At 40.2% G+C, this 20,877-nt stretch overlaps 1 protein-coding gene across 1 annotated transcript in view; it reads left to right on the forward strand.

Moving 5' to 3' along the window:
* The window catches only part of LOC104961186 (neural-cadherin-like), a gene marked incomplete at its 5' end in the record, with an annotated part of 68,308 nt that overhangs the window by 22,297 nt on the left and 25,134 nt on the right, over positions 1 to 20,877 (forward strand). The window contains 6 exons of the mRNA XM_010789425.1: positions 10,251 to 10,371; positions 10,628 to 10,790; positions 12,522 to 13,190; positions 14,833 to 15,024; positions 16,267 to 16,710; positions 17,485 to 17,815. Coding sequence (XP_010787727.1) covers positions 10,251 to 10,371; positions 10,628 to 10,790; positions 12,522 to 13,190; positions 14,833 to 15,024; positions 16,267 to 16,710; positions 17,485 to 17,815 — 1,920 coding nt within the window. The remainder of the gene's footprint in view (positions 1 to 10,250; positions 10,372 to 10,627; positions 10,791 to 12,521; positions 13,191 to 14,832; positions 15,025 to 16,266; positions 16,711 to 17,484; positions 17,816 to 20,877) is intronic.

The raw sequence follows: 20,877 nt of genomic DNA on the forward strand, positions 1-20,877 counted from the left end.
CTCACTAAAACACAACCGCTCAACTCAACGCAACTACTAACTATACCCGCGGTCAGAGAGCGGAGATGTTTCTCCTTTGTTATGTAATATGACGCGTTTGACGTATGACCTTAAAAAAAAGCCGTTTTTAAGAGCAGAGCTCAAAATTGCTCCTTTCCCTCTGAATTCCTGCCTTAGGCCTATGTCTCGTAAAACATATCAAATCCTACATTCACTTTTTTAATTGTAATTTTCAAGCAAGTTTAAGCATAAATGTAGAAAAAAAAAACCCTGCAAGATGCTCTTTAAAGAATTTATTTATCGTGTGAGTTTGGAAATAAAAGTTTCATATTCTGAAAGCTAAGACATTGTTTGTTTAAAATCAAACGAAGCACACGAACCCCGAAAAAATAGTTTTTACGCAAATCCACGTTTATTTTGAACTGAGCCGTTGCGACTTCCGACTGATTTTGATAGAGCGGGTCACAATTAATAGACCTGGTTAGGATCTGAGAGCTTGCCAATATCCCTCCTTACAAAGATTACGTTTTGATATATAACAAGGCGAGACACTGGGCTGTTATGGCCAGAAGCAAACGTCAGCCTATGACAGAAAAGACAAAACCGTTTACCCCTCTGAGGACTGAATAGCTTCTCTCAAAGCCTTGCACTACCTTACACTTTCAAAAGGCATCTAGTAACTTGGTAAAGTTATTTTCAGAATATGGCTAGTACTTATAGATGAACAACACAATCAAAAGGGAAATCGCTCATTGTTAGTGACTGGGGCTAACAGAGGGGTTTCTACAGCAGACAACGAGAACAGAAGATGTCCCCACTTCTTCAGACTAGAGAACATTTGGGGAAGTAGGTGGCTCTTTATTTAGCTGTCAAAACTAGATAAATACAGTTAAGTCCAAAAGCCACTCCTCTTGTCTCTACCAGCTCCTAATACAACTATATTTTTGTCTAGATATGAGGGTTTTCTTAACCAGATAGTGCCAACTTTGCCCGTCCACCTCACTGGATAGATAGTGTAGAGCAGGGGTGCCCAATACGTCGATTGCAAAGTTAGTGTGGGTAGATCGCATGGCATTAAAAAAAAAAGAAAAACACTTTTTTTTAAAGTTAGCCTATCATCCATCCTTACTATGGAATTTGCCACTTGATTGACGTACAGGTAAACCAGTCTGAGTTGTATTGTGCCATACGGGTTCATGCAGTTATGAGGGGGCCTCACCTCCTCATCTGAAGCACAAATGCTACAGTATATCTGCAGTGTAGTCCACTAGCACACCAGTTCGCTGGCACCCCAGCACCCCCCCCTCTCTATTTGGATTGGTAGATCTCGGCAGACTAGCAACTTTAAAAGTAGCTCTTGGTTCAAAAAAGGTTGTGCACCCCTGATCTAGCCCAAGATCTGCAAACAGGTATTTTCACTTTTGAATTTCAGTTGTCGTTCTTTGTTTTGTTTGGTTGGTTTACTTTGTGTTTCTTAGTTATTATCTGGAAATAGTTGGATGGACATGGACACGATAAACTAAATATAGCATTAGTATTTTAAAATGTATTCTTCTGTTTGTATTTACATAGTATGTGGTTTTATATGATTCAATAGAACACTTATATTTAAAAGGTCATGGCTTTGCTGTCAATCACTTCTAACAAACAGGAAGTCGAGCATAGTTGATCACAAGTAACTGCCAGGCAATACGACTTTGTCTCTATTTTTATAGATGATACGACTACATTTGGATTGCAAATACGCCCCAGTTTTATATATGAATTTCTTGGGAGGGAGAAAAACATCTGGCTTGTGCTTGTTTGAAAGAGACGACGAATACCATCAGACAACACGTCAATATGTCACAACATCTTTAAAGTTGTCTACATGTGTCCGTTGATGATTGGCTTTGTAAGTCATTGTTTCAGCCAGACTCTCTTTGCTCCCTTACACTTTTTCTTTGTTTTAATATAAATAAAACATATTGAATACCAAAGCAGATCCAAGTTTCTGGTGTGAAGTACAGTTCAAGTGATGATTCACCAGCATATGCTTCTGTAAAAAACAATCTGGTGCATCTGGTATTACAGCAAAGTATAAAAGTGTGAGGGATAAAACAAGCTGCTGGATGAGTTCTATGTTTACCACCCAGGTGCTTTAGTCATTTTTCATCCTTAACTTTAATAACTGTACCTTTAGTTCAAGCTGGATTTGTTAAACACTTTCCCTCACACCATCAGACTATACTTTGTACCTTTTATGTTGGATCAAAATGGTACATCTCGGGCCCATCGTGTGTCTGTTATGGTTCACCTGTGAAAATTGTACTTCCCCACTGTGAAACAAAACCTCTGTGTAAAACAGGAGAAGGAAATTAGAAGTCAGTGTTGGATTGAAAATCCACACTTGTCCTCTTCATTCATTTCCCCCGAAAGACCCTAGGATTGGTTATCAAGCATCGACTGTCCAAACTAATTATGCATGTAAGCAAGTTGTTGAGAATCCTGTTTGAAAGCCAGAGCCAGTCGATATCGGTGCTCATAAAGGTCTCATTATCTTCCATTTTATGTCCAGGGTCTTAGAGAAATAATATTTAAAGTTCCACTCACCTCACTTTACCCCTGATTGACGTAACTAAGTACTCAGTGCTGATACCAGTTTATTTTTCATCTTATTTGTGCAACTTAGTGCAATTGTTTTTGTGAATATGCCCCTGAGAGTTTCTGGCCTTGGTGTCACAGCTATACATACACAGAGGGCCAAACGTGGTGAGTGTGAAGGAGATCACTTTGTCAGGGAAATGGTCATAGTAATGAGAACAGGGAGAAGGATACATTGTGTCTGTTAAGATAAAGGGAATAGGGAAGGGATTGTCTCTTATATTATCTTGCCTTTATCATAGTAGAGTGCAGAAGCCCGCTGTGTGACTCAAAATGTCGCTCTGATAAATATACAGCTACACACACACATACAGAGATCTATCTGTTTACTGATTTATGTGAGTGTGAGAACCAGCGGTAGTCTGGAAAAGGGTTATCACCACCGACTGAGAGACGGGGCTGTGTTCGTGTTTGATTGTTCTATTTGTGGTGCACATCGGGGGTTAAATTGATGGAAGATGGGAGGGGAGGGGAAGTAATGAGGACGATACAAAGCTTCATCACCTAGTATGGCGGTAGCATGATGCATACATTAACAGCACAATACTAGTCCATGTAACATTGTGTAAACTCAAGATTTGATGGCTATGTTCTGATGTATAAACAGACCGAAGATTAACTTTGGATTCATAACATGTAATCCTATCAGTAAAGCTTCTCTATATATTAAATATGATCTTGCTTTCTTGCAAGCCCTAACTCATTCTCACATCCTCAAGGTATTTCAGGTGGTTGAGGACAGCGGCTGTCAACCAGCATTCTCAAAGTGTGTAATTGAAACATAGGATTAACTATGGTGGAATCTTTTTCACATTGGAACATTCAACACATATTTCAGCAGAGCAGGCTGGACCCAGTTGCAAGACAGAGAAGAACTTGTATTCCAGGTTATCCAGGCATGGCAAGGCAGGACCGAACAGAACTTTACCAAAAATGAAATACAAGGATCTGACAAACTCAAACACTACATAAAGAACTAGCCACAAAAACAAGACACTGCTGGGGAGGGCAGATAAAAACACAGGGGCCGCAGATAGAAAGGATCAGACAATCACACAGGAGGGAAAACACAAAGACAGGAAGTAAATACAGAGCTAACACAGGGGGGAACACTATAACTGTTGTGCATCGACAGAAATGTTGAGTCACATTTTAAGTTGTTTTATGGTTGTATTGTTTTCCACTTCCTGTGTTTTTTTGTTACCCACCATTTACCTGTCATTCCAGGCTTCCTGATCATCTACCTTTTGTGTGTGTCCCGCGCTCATCATCACCAGTCCCGCCCCTGATTGTTCCCACCTATGTCTTGTTATCCTGTGTTTAAATTCCCCTGTCTCCCTTGTGTTCTTCGTCAGTTCGTCTTGTCTAATGCCTCAGACAGATCTATGCTCTCCTTGATATCGAGATGTTTTTGTTCCTCACTACGTGAGCGATTTTCTTTTGTATTCATTTTGTCATCTCATGTAGAGAATAGAAATTGTTTTTCCTGTGCTTATTTGGAAAATAAAGTATCTTACCGATACTTTACCTCTGTCTCCTGGGTCGTGCAATTGGGTCCTATACCCTGAGATTCTGAGTTCGTAACAATAACAGGAAACACTGACAGATCATGACAAAATCATTCCACAATAGTACAGGTGTTTATTCAGACATGTACTCCGTAAGCTTACAAAATGCAATTGTTACCTAATTAAAAACAGTAACTTAATTGTTGTATTGTATTTTGAATACAGTTTGTATTGTCCTCATTGCCTTGCCTGTCGGGGGTTAATTAAATCATATATCTCTTTATTTTTCTCTTATAAAGTTTGCCGTTAAAATGCCGTAACATTTGGGTCCCTGACCAAAAAGTTGAAATTGGTTGACTCAGGGGAGGGCTACTTTCCCTTTAGGGGAGGGCTACTTTCCCTTTAGGCAATGCTTTCTACCCTCCCGCTTTTACTAATTTGGTTTTCTGCTTCACTGTCAGTATCAATCGTCCTTAAAAAAACTGAAATTTGACATACATTAATCGAAAGGGTGAAATGACAGACAAAGTGTGAGAAACCACTGACTCACAGAAGTTTCAATTGATGCAATGGCTCTGCTAAAAGACGCCCATGCCCAGTGGCGGACTGGCCATCGGGCCAGTACTGAAGTGGGCCGGTCGGACTATGTGGGCCGGTCGGATAAGTCACTAGCACCCCCCCGTCCAAATAGGCTTTTTGGCAATCACATGTTTATGATACATTTTGTTCAGCAGTATACAGTAATCTCTACATTAACACCACTTTAGGATTTTTGAAGTTTACATGCACAAATAAAATGCAAGCGTTCACATGGCTGCTCATTATCAGCGCTAAGCTAAAGGTGGCTATCGTTGTGCATGATGATGTTTTGTAGTTTCATTTAGTTACTTGTTAGCAACTGCCGTTTTTCTGACACTTAGAAGTGTCAGACATTCGTGAGTGGAGTATTTGCTGACATATTTTAAGTTCAAATAAACGGAAGAATCCAGAAGTGGTAAAAGTCTTTCCGGGTTTTGGACTCATTGCATCACTTTATATCCAACCCAGTCTCATGGCATTTCGTGTTCACCAACACGATTTTTAATCTATTGATTCGTGTTCACCAACACGATTTTCCCCTTTTTTTCGTGTTGCACAGCACGATTTTAAAAGCAATGTATTTCTACTGGTAATGTGTTTCGTGCCTGCAGCACGTGTTTTTCTCCGGTCGGGTCGTGGAAGACCGGAAGCTGTGTGGTTCATAAAAACGTATTCTTACTCAATATCAAGCCACAATTATTGCTTTTATTTTAAATCGTATAATTTCGGACTTTTGTTTCCGTCTGTGAGGGAAATAAATGGGGCTCAGAGCCTCAGAACACTGAAATCTGTATTTTTTAAATCTTTTTTTCCTTCTAATTTGTTATTCTTTTCAAAAATAACACACTGTTATTTACTCACCAATAACACACAATTATCCTTGCTTTTATTTATTGGTTTGATTCCATAATCTCGGGCTTTGTTGGCGTCCTTCAGGAACTGAATTTCAAAATAAAAATAACCGGAAACAGACGTAGGCATTTCGAGAGCTTACCCAAGATCCTCAGCTATGGTTTAAGCTCGCTAATTGGATGTTTTAGCCGCAATGCATGCTGGGATTTGGTGTTTATATGATATGAAATCCGGAAAATATTTTAAAAGAATAAAATAATACCGAGTGTTCTTGCTTTTCTCTTTGAAAGTCATCACATAACGGCATTGTAATACACGGTNATTAATCACGGGGACTGTAGTCCTAAACGATAGCTGGGGATTATGGGTAGTGTAGTGTCTTCGGCCATCCTAAACTCCTAGAGGCCTACGTCTGTTTCCGGTTATTTTTATTTTGAAATTCAGTTCCTGACGGACACCAAAAAAGCCAGAGATTATGGAATTAAACCAATAAATAAAAGCAAGGATAATTGTGTGTTATTGGTGAGTAAATAACAGTGTGTTATTTTGAAAATAATAACAAATTAGAAGGAAAAAAAGATTTAAAAATACAGATTTCAGTATTCTGAGGCTCTGAGCCCCATTTATTTTCCTCACAGACGGCAACAAAAGTCCGAAATTATACGATTTAAAATAAAAGCAATAATTGTGGCTTGATATTGAGTAAGAACATGTTTTTATGAACCACACAGCTTCCGGTCTTCCACGACCCGACCAGAGAAGAAGACGTGTTGCAGGCACGCAACACATTACCAGTAGAAATACATTGCTTTTAAAATCGTGCTGTGCAACACGAAAAAAAGGAGAAAATCGTGTTGGTGAACACGAATCAATAGATTAAAAATCGTGTTGGTGAACACGAAATGCCATGAGACTGAGTTGTTATATCATCCACATTTTTGGCATATGAAGGTTTAATAAAAACGGAAGGAAATATATCTCGTGTGCTTAGGGAACCGCTGCTCTTAAGGCCGGATAAATAAATAAAAATGTATATTTGCTACTCCTTGTGTCTCTTTCTCAGACTGTTGTTTCTCAGTATCACATGTTCTGTTGGCTTATGTGAATGTGCAAGTGTTTGTTTGTTTGAGTGTGTGTGTCTCCTTTTCCTTCCCTTCTCCTTTGTCTTTATACTCCAGTTTGATTAAAGCACAGCACCAAGGGAGATGAGAAGAGTTTTGAAATTGGTACATCTGGGAAAAAAACATTAATTTTCTCTCCATTTGTCTGTTTATTTTAAACGTATTACCCCTTGTGCTGTTTCTTTTGTCCTTTGGGTCTCAGCATCTTTCTAAATACTTAAGAGATTGAGACAAGTAGAAAAACACAGCAATGCAATTGCACATATCCCCCAATGTCTCATTTAAAATGCCTGCAGACAGACGGTACAAAACGATGTGGATTAGTGCATTCTCCTCTCTCCTTCCTTGACTTTCATCTCGCTAATAAGCTGTGAATCTCATCTCGTCTTCTGAGGTTTCTCCTTTCCCTTTCATATTAACATGAGGGCTGCTCGATTCAACACTGATTGAGATGCAGACCTTCACTTTACCAGTCATTGCATTGAGGGGAACATTTGGTTGATCAGCATCTAATATACTTTATTAAAGATGCGTTGCACAGCTTTAAAAAAACAAAACAACGTTATTAAGTGAGGTGGGGAGAGAACTTTTGAGATAAGGGGGAGGGGGAACTACACAGAGATATTATTCTAGATTGCTTTGTAGAATAAATAATTAATTATTCAATCTACAATAGGCACTTTCCCAGCACAGTACTTTTCCCACAAAGGTTCATGAAAACTTAGTTCATGAGAACTCTTTAGTTCACGAACTAAATACAGATCGCGTTCACACCGGAATAAGTCCCTGAGGGAGGATTAGGCAAATGAAGCCGCTGACGTCACTTCTTCTTCTTCTTCGTAGCTACTGAAGCCTTCAGAGTAAATTGCCAGAACGCCGACACCTCCTCATCTCCACTGCTCCCATGTTTTCTTTTGTGTTGCCATAAGTTATTCTCTTTCTGCGTTTCTGCGCTGGGCTAATGCTAATAATGCTAATGCGAGGATAATAAAATGGCGGCTTCACAAAACCTTTTTTGGAGTTTTACGGGGTGTGGTTTGCAATCTGCCCAGCCAATCAGACATAGACATTTTTTTCTCCCACGAAAGTCCCTGCTCTCTAGCAGGGACTTTCTAAAGTGGGAAAAGTACTGCGGTGTGAAAGCGCCTAATGTGTAGGTGTTTAGTGTTTTTGTAATGCTACTTGCTTGTGAGTATATCTGATGAGATTTTAAGATGTTTGTGCAACACCATGCAAAACAATAATCCCCCTTACCAATACTGTGTTATATTAAATTACAACTTTCATGTTGATTTACACAGTTAATGACTTTATCATGTGCATGTCAAAACACAGAAATGCTTCTCCCCTGTAATGATGCTGATATTGACGCTTGAAATGGTGTTTTCACTTTTTCACACAATTTAATTATATAGCACAGTTTCAAAACCAGGAAATGTGATGTGCTTTACAAAAGAACATTTAAACCATTGAGATAATGCATTTTAAAAAACCTTTTAAAATGCCAAGCAAATATGTCTGTGTTTGAAAAAAAAGGATGTTGTACAAGGTAAAGAACATCTGAGAGAAAGTCTCCCACTTTTACGAATTTCCCGGATTATTATTATATTTCTTATTCTGATGTTCTCAACCACTGTTAATTGCTTCATCACATGCACCTTAAAACACAGGAAAGGCTGAAAATACAAATATAAAATAAAATACATCCTGTCTTGTATCGATCTTATTGACACTTGCAATGCAATTAGCTGTAGTATTGATATTTTCACATCTAATCCCATTCATCATGCTTAATAGCCTCTTTATTGCTGAGCATGGCCTGCGTATTGCCATATCAATGGCATTTATGTGTATCTCTGCATACCTCTTTGTCAAAGTAAACACCATCATATTGAATTCCATCACATTCCTCTGCTGCGTTCAATTGAGCTAAGGCCCATTTGCCGCAAATCGAAGAAACTAGATGTGAATCACAAGATAATATAAGTTATTCAGGAACACAACCTGACAACAGCATTCAATGTTAAAACTGACATACTGTAGACACTTTTCATCGTCAACTCTAAGGAGAGCTCAGTGTTGTTTTCTAGACAGTATGGTAATGAAGCTATGGTAAATTAAGCTTGTGCACACATCCAGCAGTAAATGCAGAGTGTACATGCTTCAGCACACAGGACCTCATACTATAGGTACCCACTGTGAAGTCTCTGGGGATTTTCTGCTGTTTGAACCCATCCACCATTAACACACTTCTACTGGTTATAGCCTTAGCCATCCAATGTCTCTCTTGTTCTACCAAGGGCCACATCTGACAGAGAAAGCTAATGCATAACATTATTACCAGTGTTTCAGAGAGGATCGCTCTGCTAATAGTATATATTTGAGACTTGTGTTTTTCTCTAGCACACGTAGGCGATAAGTGGACTTTGCTCCAGCCTTTCTGGATCCATATTACACCTTTAAAAAAATGCCTGCAAGAATAACTACAGTGTTTCAAGCAGATTAGAACTCATTGTAAGCTATTAAGGCCTTTATGATCTTCTGATGAATATGTTTTTGTGTGGTCGTTGTTTGCTTTAAGTAAAGTAAAGACATTTTTGGTCTATAAGCAGATATATTACAAGCTGGCTATGAAATCAATATAGGTGCTCAATGTACAGATAAGAAACATGATTTATATAAAATGTAAGAGAGTGACCAGCGATTTGGAAGTATTATGATACTTGAGCTTAACATTTAGTTATTTGTTAATATGGTAATTATAAAGAATTAGGAGTATGTATCAGTGAATTTACAGTACAATATCCTATGCAAAGCTACAGATGCACATATGTATATGTATAATGCTTTATAGACATGGGAGTCATGGAAAGTTTGACCAAACTGTGTAATCTTTGGGGTTATAGTTTTCAAATCGATATTTATCTCAAATTTGAGGTTAAATAAACTGATGTACATTATTTTATTTGTGTTCTTTGTTTCCAAATATGTTCTACCTTGAAATAAAATGGGAGTTGTTGATGTTGATTATGTAATATACATCTGACTGTGGAATGTCAGCTCTTCAAGTTGTTTTTGGATTGTGTCTGGTGTGAAATCAAAGAGATGTTTTGGTCTGAGAGCAAGGATGCTAATGAGTTGGCGGATCTCTGACTACTATTTCAATGCAAACGGTGTGGGATTCACCTTAGTGAGGGCAGAGGCTGCTTGTTCTTTAATGACTGCCAACCATCACAACAAACCAAACCCTGGACATCTGATTTGACTCTGCCAGCTAAAGCAGATTGATGCTATCTAACTCAATAAATGGAGACTGATTGGTGGATTGGCAGAAACAGACAGCAAAGGATTAGATGGGGACTTCCAAACCACCAGAGCTCTTTCATGTTACAAATACAAGATATAAGCTTCTGACCTTTTATATATTTGTTCATACCATGGCTCCAATACCGCACTAATGTGTATGTAACGTATGGCACATGCAACTAAGACTAATTTATACAATCTGTCATGCATTCTTTAACCTCTATCTTTTCCTGTTCTGCAGGTGGAAACGCTAAGCTGCGCTACCAGATCACATCAGGGAACAAGGGAGGGGTGTTTGATGTAGAACCAGAGGTGGGCACTATCTTCATCGCCCAGCCGCTGGACTATGAACAAAACAAAAGGTAGGACACACTCCAGGGTACAATCCTTCAAAAATATTAACGGTTATTTTTCGACTCAAGTTCAAATATGTTGTGTTATTTCCCCTGTTGTATTACTTGTTTATTTTTGTTCCTGACACTATATATGCTAAAGCTTTAAACTCCATGTCTGATACAATAGTTTAAGAGTTTAAGAACATTTCAAGTAAGTGTTTTTACATAGCAATTGGCTTCTTACTTTGTGGAAGCTCCTGACAAAGCTGATACTCCTGCTCAGGTACAAGCTCCATGTCCTGGCTTCAGATGGAAAGTGGGAGGATTACTCGACTGTGACGGTGAACGTGGTCAACAAAAATGACGAGGCTCCGGTGTTCACCGTTAACGAATACTACGGCAGCGTTACAGAGGAACTGGACGGATCACCGGTGTTTGTGTTACAGGTACTTTTCAAGTTCATATTCAGCTGAAAGGTACACTTTATGAGAGGTTTTGCAATAATCTGTTTACTGCACATATTTCCTGTGTTATCACCAAGGTGCAACTTCTGGGACTAAAAAGGGAAGCCACCGAGTATAAACTTCTCTTGTTGAAAAATATCCCGATTCTGTAGAAGTCTATGAAGAAATAACACTACTTCTTACATTAAAGCTTTAAACTCCATTTCTGATTCTTCAAATCCACAATATTTCAAGAGGTAAAGGACATTTCAAGTAAGTGTTTGTACAAAGCAAGTGGCCTCTTACTTTGTGAAAGCTCCTGACAAAGCTGATACTCCAGGGCTGGCTTCTCTTGATGAAAAAGATGTCAGATTGTGTAATCGTCTACGAGAAAATGACCCTACTAGATAACTCTGAATCTGTTCTTACCATGATTAAGCTCTATTACATTAGACTAAATACTCTATAGATAGCCAGCAGGGAGCGACTTCTCTTGTTGAAAAATATGTCAGATTCTCTAGAAGTCTATACACAAGATGACCCTACTTCTCATTTACCTCAGTCAACATTTTTCGAAGGGATTTATGATCTCAATTGCTAGTTTAAAAGCCTCTTTAATACGGTAAGATGTTCAGTTTGCGAATAGTTGTTAAGAGTAAAAAAGACTGTGAACTTCAACTCTTTTAAAATGTTTGGTTTTAAGTTTGCGAAAGTCATTTGAAACATGTTGATCCCCTGCTAAATGTTTTTTATAAGCGGTTTTGATTGAAGGTCAGTCAATTGAATATAAATAGCCAAAGAATAAAATGCTTTTATGCAATTTTGTCTGAAATTAAGAAACCTAACATTAAGAAACCTAAAAGTACCAGACATATTGAGTTTTATAAGAATGCAATGTCTAGCATGCATAGCAACAGTAACAAAGTTGAAGTGGAGCTTTATGAACAATCAATTGCAAACAGAACTAAAGGCCTTAGAATGAATAGTTTCACATTATGATCGATGTTCTAGCCTTGCAAATATCTTAAAGCCTTACTTATTTATCTGAGTACAATTTCTGGACTTGGGTTCAATCCGTTTTGCATTATTATGTCCTGAGTAGAAAGAGTCTTATTAAGTATCATGTTTAATCGATTTTTAGTTTTCATTCATTTCATATGATGTAGCTGGATGTGGAAAGGTTTGCATGATGGCTACAGCTTTGCCCCTGAAGCTGTCTGTCTTTCTTTAAATCGCTTTCTTTGAGTTACACTGATGTTCTTTAAATTGCCACAGTTAAATACATCTAGTTAAGATCGGTTGTAGATGCACATCACTCTGAATTTGTTCTTATAATTATCTAGCTCTATTGCATTAGACAATATAGAGGCCCTGCTTCTCTCTACGTATGTAAGAGCACATCTCTCACTCTTTTAAAGTTAATTGTGGCGCTACATCACACTGCAATTACCGCTGTGCTAAATTGAACCATCTCTGGGCTGCCCAGGGTGTAATTGCTGTTGATGTGTTGAGTGAGAAGAAGCAGTCAGGAAGAAGAGAGGTGGGGGTGAGGAGGTTGGATTTCTGCCAGGCTTACCTACCGGAGACTTTACTAACTACACAGAGCTGCTCTGAAGTGCTTCCAGTCAAGATATCACACCGAGTCAGCAGCATTTCAATAATTAAATAGTGGAGAAAAAGAAGTGATTACATTCTCATCACCCTCTCTGTGTTGCTGTGTGTTTGATGTTGTAGGTTACAGCATCAGATCCAGATAAAGATGCTGACCAGGAGGCCCTGCGCTACTCTCTCCATGGCCAGGGTGCAGAGAGCGAATTCATAATCGATGAGGTCACAGGGAAGATCTACGCCCAGCGGACACTGGATCGCGAGGAGCGTGCCGTTTGGCGTTTTGTCGTCTTGGCCACGGACGAGGGCGGCGAAGGTCTGACGGGCTTCACCGACATCATCATTAATGTGTGGGACATCAATGACAACGCGCCCATCTTCACCTGCGCCCCAAGCTGCCTCGGAGACGTTGCGGAGAACTCGGTCGTGGGGACGTCGGTGATGGAGATGACGGCCACTGATCTGGACGACTCGGCGGTGGGCCAGAATGCCGTGCTCTCCTACAGGATTACCGGGAGCTTAGACGCCACAAACGTGGAAGTGGGAGGAGTGCCTACCTTCTCAGAAATGTTCACGATCAATCCCACCACTGGGACCATCACTGTGGCCATGGGAGGCCTCGACAGAGAGCAGGTGGAGTCCTACCTCCTGGTGGTGGAGGCCAGAGATGGCGGAGGGATGACGGGAACTGGAACTGCTACCATTCAGATCAAGGATGTGAATGATCACGCTCCGAGATTCACGGATCGCTCCTGCATGACAAGGATCTCTGAGAATGCAGAGGTCAATGCAGAGGTGAGTCAGAACTATAGATATTAGCCACAGAAACCAAATGATTTGATTTATTTCAGATTAACTCCGCAAAATAAACATTGCATTTGGTGGTGGAAGATATTCTTCATTATTCTATATATCCCAAAAGATAACAAATGCAGAGTAATACCAGAAACTTTAAACAAAGTAATGGGAGCAGTTTGCCTTAAACGCAGAAAAGCTTCCATTTACAGTAACACGAATCGTAGCACTACGCATTGAAGATTTCAGTTAAAAAACGAAACCTTTAAAGGTAACTGTGGGGGAAACTTCTGAAGCAATGGGAGTCAGGACTCAGAGAGACACGAGGAGAGCTGGAGCTTTGATGGCCAACACTGACGGTTTATTTGGAGCTTCGGCCGGAGAATTCACAAGACATGTCACGGGCCACGAGTTGACCACACGGTTGAGATGCCACCATCAATTCTGAAGAACCCTCCTGCAGCTCCAGGGTTTAACTAGTTCAGAGTGTAATAATCAACATTCTTCAATAGATAGACTAAACAGCTGAGGAAACTGAATCACAGTTGTTGTCGCTTATGGCTCGGGGTCATCTACACCCCGAGAAGGATGTGCTCCAGGTGTCCCACAACAATAACTATCTCTGACAGAGAGTTGCCCGGTCATAAACTGGTAACATCAACAATATGCTAGGGAAGCCCCTCCTTGAGGGAGATCACGGCTGCTCAAGGCTGGTCAGCTGCGTCAGAGGACGAAGGAGGACATGTAGGCCGATTATTCCCCAACAGTTACTCTCTTCTCATTTTAAATATAAGTTGTGTGATTCTTAGAAAATGCATATATAGCTAGATTTGTAGAATAAAACAGCTGATGTCTGACATCAAAAATGGATTATGGGCAACTGTTTAAGCAAAAATAAACCGAGAGAGCAAAGACCACTATGGCCAATGGTGGATCCTCATGCTCCTCCTCGGTGGTCTCGTTTTCCAAATCAGGAAGTCATTCTTCTGACTTTGGTGCATTCATGTGCTTAGTGTGAAAGCAACAAGGGTTCTTGTAAGAACAGTTGTTGTATTTGATTGATCAGAGCATTTTAAGAACATATTGACATCAGTTCTTGAATTGTTGCTCCTACTTGAAGGGCGTATACAGGATTTATTAACAAACTCATTTTTCCAATTTGCTCACTTGAATGGCCTTTCTAACAATGTTAGCAAAAGCGAAACACTATTTGTGTTCCGCCCTGAGATTTGGGTCGCTCCAAAATTGAAAGGGCTTTTTCCCTTGGGCCATGCTACAACCTTCCAGCAAGTTTCATAACACATCTGGGCCAAACAGGCAAAGAGACAGTCCTCGCAAGCTCCAAACATAACTTGGCATCGGGTAACAAGAAAGAAAGAAAAAGCATTTGTAATGCTTGGACCTATTTTCCATAGAAGAGCTGTTGCAGCCATATTTAATCATCTGACTAAAACAAAGGGAAACATAATAATAAAAAAACACAGAGTGTTGCTATCTTCACAAATCTGAATACACATCAAAGGGATGTGTTTTCCATCCCTGCAGATATGTGCTGCTTGCATTCCTAGCTTTGTTTGTGTCATTTATGTATCAAGAAGCCAATAATCCCAATTATTCACATGATGTTTTTGCTTGTTTTAAGGTCCTGGAGATTGTTGCAGAGGACAGAGACACTGGAGAAAATGCCCAGCTGACCTTCAGTGTTGTGGCTGGAGACCAAGAGCAGAAGTTCTACATGGTGAGTCACAAGCAGGAGCAGCGCGGCACCCTGAGGCTGAAGAAACGTCTCGACTATGAACGACACAGCGAGCAGAGGTTCAACCTCACACTGAAGGTATGTGGCAGCTGTTCCTAGAAAGAACCCTCTGAAGGTTACTTTAATTCTGCCATTGAATCAGAGAATGTCACTTTGCTTTTGTGGAAGGAACCTTCAGTGAAGGCTGCGCAGCATGTGTGAAGGGGATAAAGAGAAAATAAGAAGCCAGATGATGACAGTGCGGTGGTATCAGAATGTGAAATGGATTGTAATTGGAATCTGATGTTTGGGTACTTTCACATGTACTATGTCTCTGGAACAGTTTGAGCAATTGTGGAAACTGATGAAAATAAATGTTTTGGGAAATGTTTCGAGCCTTCACCTCATTAATTGTTTTTGTTCAGTATTCTAAAACCCTCAAATCAACCTGTCAGTGCCTCTGTCAAAAGCGAAGATGTAAGACTTTCTAGGTGAGGAGAACTCTAAAGTCAGTCACAGAAGTTGTCACATGTCAGCAACAGACAATAACTCTAAAGCTTCCAGAGACAACTTTTCATATTTGAGGCAGTGAGAGGAAGCTGTTGGGAAAGTACCAGGAATCATCTGCAGAATACATCTTGCAGTTCATCTTCCTATACTGCTTTAGAACTAAATACAGTAAATCATTTTCTTTTGATTAAGCAATAATACCACTGTGAAGAATCTAACCTAAGTAAGTACAACAAGTATTAACATCTAAATATACTAGCAGCAAAAGTAAAATTGCTACCTAACAACAAATATAAGATCATTATATAATAACATCTGATATATTATTTGATTACAATAATTAAGAGAACAAGACATCCTCTGTCCACAGACCTTTGTTTCAGATAAGGAAATGTATCCCCAAAAAACGTTAAATAAAATAAAAAAACTTCATAGCATTCTCCCATTTTCTAACACTTGTGAAACCTCAAGCACAGCCACGCAAACAGAGGGGTCTCGCTCCCAGTAGATAGATAAATACATACATTCATGTGTAAAAAATAACAAACATAACAACATCAAAGTAAAGACAGTGAAATAAAAAACGTTTCCTTGACTGTAATGTTGCTGCTTGTGAAGGTTGTTGTTATGTAAACCTGAATTTAATTCTACAAAGTAACTAAAGTTACCAAAGGATTGTTGTGGATTAAGTATAAAAAGCACGAAATGGAGACTAAAGTACCTTAAAGTTGTAATTTAGTACATTAATTGAGTAAATGTACTTGTTGACTGTACTTCAGTTTAATTTCAGGGTACTTTGTTTGAGTTCTTGAGACTGTGCACCTGTTTCAGGTTGAGGACCTGGACTTCTCCAGCCTCCTACACTGTGTGGTGGAGGTGGAGGACTACAACGACCACGCTCCCGTCTTCATTCCTCACCTCCTGTCTCTGGCCCCTCTCCATGAGGACATCAGCGTGGGGACCAGTGTGGCCCGGCTGGTGGCCAGCGACTCTGATTCAGGCCAGAACCGCGAGATCACCTACACCCTGACAGAGGACTCGGACCCTGAAGGGCTCTTCACCATCGACCAGTCGGGTGTTCTCTCCGTGGCCCGGCCTCTGGATCGAGAGAAGATAGCACGGCATTCCTTGGTTGTCATGGCAACGGATCATGGGGTTCCACCTCTAACAGGCAGCGCCACTGTCCAGCTGCCACTGTTGGATGTAAACGACAACGGACCGGAGTTTGAGGCGGCATACTCCCCAGTAGTCTTTGAGAACGTGGCAGGCCCACAGGTAGGTTTGGCTAGGTCTGATGTCAAGTCAACATGCTGATATAATCCTTTGCTTTCGTTAATAGAAAGCTAGAAGAAGAATGTTTTTTCAGGTAAGGGATAACATGCAGCACACTGCAGCATTACAGCCAATGGAACCCAGGCAGGGTGGACTAAGAATGATAGGATAGCTTTCACTAAGTACAAGTAGTCAATTTTACTGCAACTACTGCAACGTAACTTAAAATGACTGCAGAACTGATCGAGGTTTCCTGACCCGTAACTGTCCGTCTGTTACCCTTTTTTCCCCTATTTAACCAGAACTGTCACAGTCCATACCATCTTCATGTTAGTGTTTACTTCCTGTCTGCTTTTTTCTATTGTTCCCTTTAGTGTTTGCTTCCTGTCTTCTTCTGCTAAATTCTCTGTCTTCCAGCTCTCTGTCTTTCAACCTATTTTCTTCTCTTGTGCTCCTTTATTGTCCATTTTTAGTTTTGTCTAGCCATCATGAATTCAAAGTTTCAAGCTCTCCACAAATGTCAAAGTGAATATTCAAAAGCTTGGTGTTTTCCAACAAAGGAAAACAAATGTGTTTTTTTACCACAGCTGATGTATTGCTATGACTACAAATAGTCTCTTGTTTAGAGTGTTTTTAGAAAGTGTCTGATAACGAACAAAAAGCAGACGGCTGAATGTCTAGATTGACCAATTAGAATTGAGATTTCACCTTTTACAGAGAATGAAACAATCAAACCTTTGTAACCCTCAATCCCTCACGCTCTTCCTTCTTGTTTAGGTAGTAAGGATGAACCAAACGTCGACTCTCCTGCGGGCTGTGGACCAGGACTCCCCAGAGAACGGTCCGCCCTTTCACTTCACAGTCCCCCCCGAGTATCGCCATAGCAATGATTTGTACCTCCAGGACAACCTAAACGGCACCGCCACTCTAACAGCTCTGAGGACGTTTGACCGCGAGCGCCAGAAAGAGTTCTTCATACCTATTATCATGAGTGACAGCGGCCATCCGGCCAAAACAGTGACCAGCACCTTAACCGTCACCATCGGGGACCAGAATGATCACCCACATGTGGCGGGGGAGAAGAAGATTTTCATCAATAGTCACAGAGGTGAGATCTCCAACTTCAGGATGTACCGTTCGAAACACAAGAAAAATAACTGACTTTGCTACATTTGTCTAACTGGTCTTAATCAAACATATTTAGGTTTGAGGTAATTGTCAGTCTCTGTAGGTGAAAGTGATACTGCCAGCCAATGAATTCCTAATCAGAGCTCTGTAATTAACGCACAAAGGCACACACCATTTGTATTGTGCCTTTCACCTCTGCCTCAACCACCCACTGTCACCACATTATCTTTGTCCGGATGATCGGTTGTTAGTCGCAATGACTCCCATGGTGCTATTCTAAGGGTCACAAAGGCAAGTTGACTTTCATTTAATCACTGCTTTAATGTTTATTCGTCTGGAGCTTATTGTCTTTGAGTTTAAGGATATAAAACCAACCACTTACTCCAGTATCTGCTCTCAGACTACAGTCTATTTGTATCACAAAAAGCCTGTGCCAAATTTCCAGGATTTTGAATTAAAAAAGAAATAGTTTAAGCAATAATTTAAGCAATAAATGATGTCTTTATTGGGCATACACAGCATGATGAAAATACACTTTAATACATAAAATAACAATCAGAAAAAAAAAATTCATTCTCCACAAAAACTTGGAGGCTCATTAGTAATGTTTTCTTTTTTATACCTTGTCCATTTTTCCCTATCTTTTGTCAAAAAAGATTGACTTGATTTTGAAGTGACATGGTTATTACTTTCATGATATACATTTTATTTACAAGATCCTTCCATTTACAGTTTATGGGGTTATCATTTGTGTCTCAAAGTCCTTTTAATTTACTTTGATATTGCTACTCTTGCTACTATAAACAGTCATGAATAATTTTCATTTCATTTAATCGTTTATTTGAATAGGGACAATGCACATTAATGAACACTTTAGACAAATAATGCTTCAAGGATAAATATGCCAGATTTTAGCATTGAGCTCATTTCCATCCGTAGTCCCTGACATACAACATATAAGAACATGACATTTGTAAACATAGCAAAAACTAAATATATGATATGAAAAAAAGCAAGAGCAGCACACACAAGTATTTACCACATGGCAGCACAATAGCAGCAACGGCATGTAAAGTGCAAGAGATGATACAAGTGCTACATAAAGTGCAAGAGGAGATGCCCCTGTGTTAAAGTGCATTTATTTAGCGGTGATTACACGTCTGTTTGTTGCTCAACCATTCTTTAAGTTGACCTTTAAAACTATTGAGAGTGGGACAATCCCGTATCTCAGTTGGGAGGCTATTCCACAATGAGTTGCCTTTAATAAAGGCAACTCATTGTGGAATAGCCTCCCAACTGAGATACGGGATTGTCCCACTCTCAATAGTTTTAAAGGTCAACTTAAAGAATGGTTGAGCAACAANAGTACCATTGTCTTGAAGTGGATTCTAGCAGTTACTGGAAGCCAGTGAAGGGAGCGGAGGAGCGGTGTGGTGTGGGAAAATGTAGGAAGGTTGAAGACCAGACGAGCCGCAGCGGGTTGTAGCAGCAATGTTTGTAGTGAAGGACAGGTTGTTATCTAGGGTCACACCCAGATTCCTTGCAGTCTGAGTCGGGGAAACAACAGAGGTACCGATGTTAATTGTTAGGTCAAGAGTGGGACAATCTTTTTCCCGGAAGGAAAAGCAGTTCAGTCTTGTCAAGGTTGAGCTTGAGGTGGTGAGCAGACATCCACTGAGGGATGTCCGCTAGACAAGCAGAGATGCATGCGACGACCTGGGTCTCTGAGCGGGGAAAGGACAGAATTAATCGGGTGTCGTCAGCGTAGCAGTGGTTTGAAAAACCATGCGGGCTAATGACCGATCCGAGCGAGTTTGAGTACAGAGAGAAGAGGAGGGGACCAAGGACAGAGCCCTGAGGGACCCCTGTAGTTAATTGCATGGGTCGGACTCAGACCCTTTCCAAGTTACCCTGTAGGTGCAGCCTTTGAGGTATGAGGTGAGGATGGAAAGTGCAGAGCCTGAAACTCCAAGTTCTTGGAGAGGATCTGATGATTCACCGTGTCGAATGCAGCACCAGGTCTTTGTGGAAATGTATGTTGGACACAAGCCCATAGGTAGGTGCTGTCTTCCTTGATCTCAGGAAGTCTTTTGACACTATTGACCACCAAGTGCTCCTTAAGCTGACGTATTTACATTTTTCGGCAGATTCAATACAGTGGTTTGAGTCTTACTTATCGAACAGAAAACAGTGTGTTTTGGTTAACGGAGCCAAATCCCCCACCTTGTGAACCCTGTTGGGGTTCCACAAGGTTCCATTCTTGGACCATTACTGTTTTCTCTGTACATTAAGGACTTGCCTAATGTATGTCCTGAGTTGAATGTGCAAATGCAGCCGATGATGCGGTCATCTTTGTACACGGGAAGAACACTGAAATGATCTCATCCTGTCTCTCCAATGCTTTGGACACGGTTCAACACTGGCTGAACAACATTTGCTTACAGTTAAATGCAAAAAAAACAGTATGCATGATGTTCAGTAAATGACCAGTCGAAATCGAAGGATCCAATGTGTTTTTTAAATGGCGCAGAATTAGAACTAGTCCCCCACTTCAAGTATCTTGGAGTCATATTGGACTAGAACTTGACTTTTAAGAAACATATTAAGAAAGTATCCAATACCGTTAAATTCAACTTGCAACATTTTAAACAAATTAGACCTTTCTTAACTGTCAATGCTACAAAGTCATACCTCCACTGCATGATTCTATCCCACATTGAATACTGTTTTACAAACTGGTCGTTTGCTTGTGCCACAAACCTGAAACCATAGAACAGCTGTACAAGAGAGCTATCAACAGAAAACCAAATTCATACCACACGACTGTACCATCCTTGAGAAACATAATTTCTTGAGTTTTGAGGATTTTAAGTCTTTTAAAAGTATGTGGTTTTTTATAAATGTTTACATGGACTGGTCCCCCCTCCCTTAGGGGAATTCATCCACAGAAAAGACACTGGACGCTGCACTAGGTCAGAAACCAGAGGAGACTGTGAAGTCCACCGCAGACGGACCACTTTTGGACATGTCCTCAAGGCACAC

This window comes from Notothenia coriiceps, unplaced genomic scaffold (genome assembly GCF_000735185.1).
Source record: "Notothenia coriiceps isolate Sejong01 unplaced genomic scaffold, NC01 NC01_scaffold00032813, whole genome shotgun sequence".
NCBI lineage: Eukaryota > Metazoa > Chordata > Actinopteri > Perciformes > Nototheniidae > Notothenia > Notothenia coriiceps.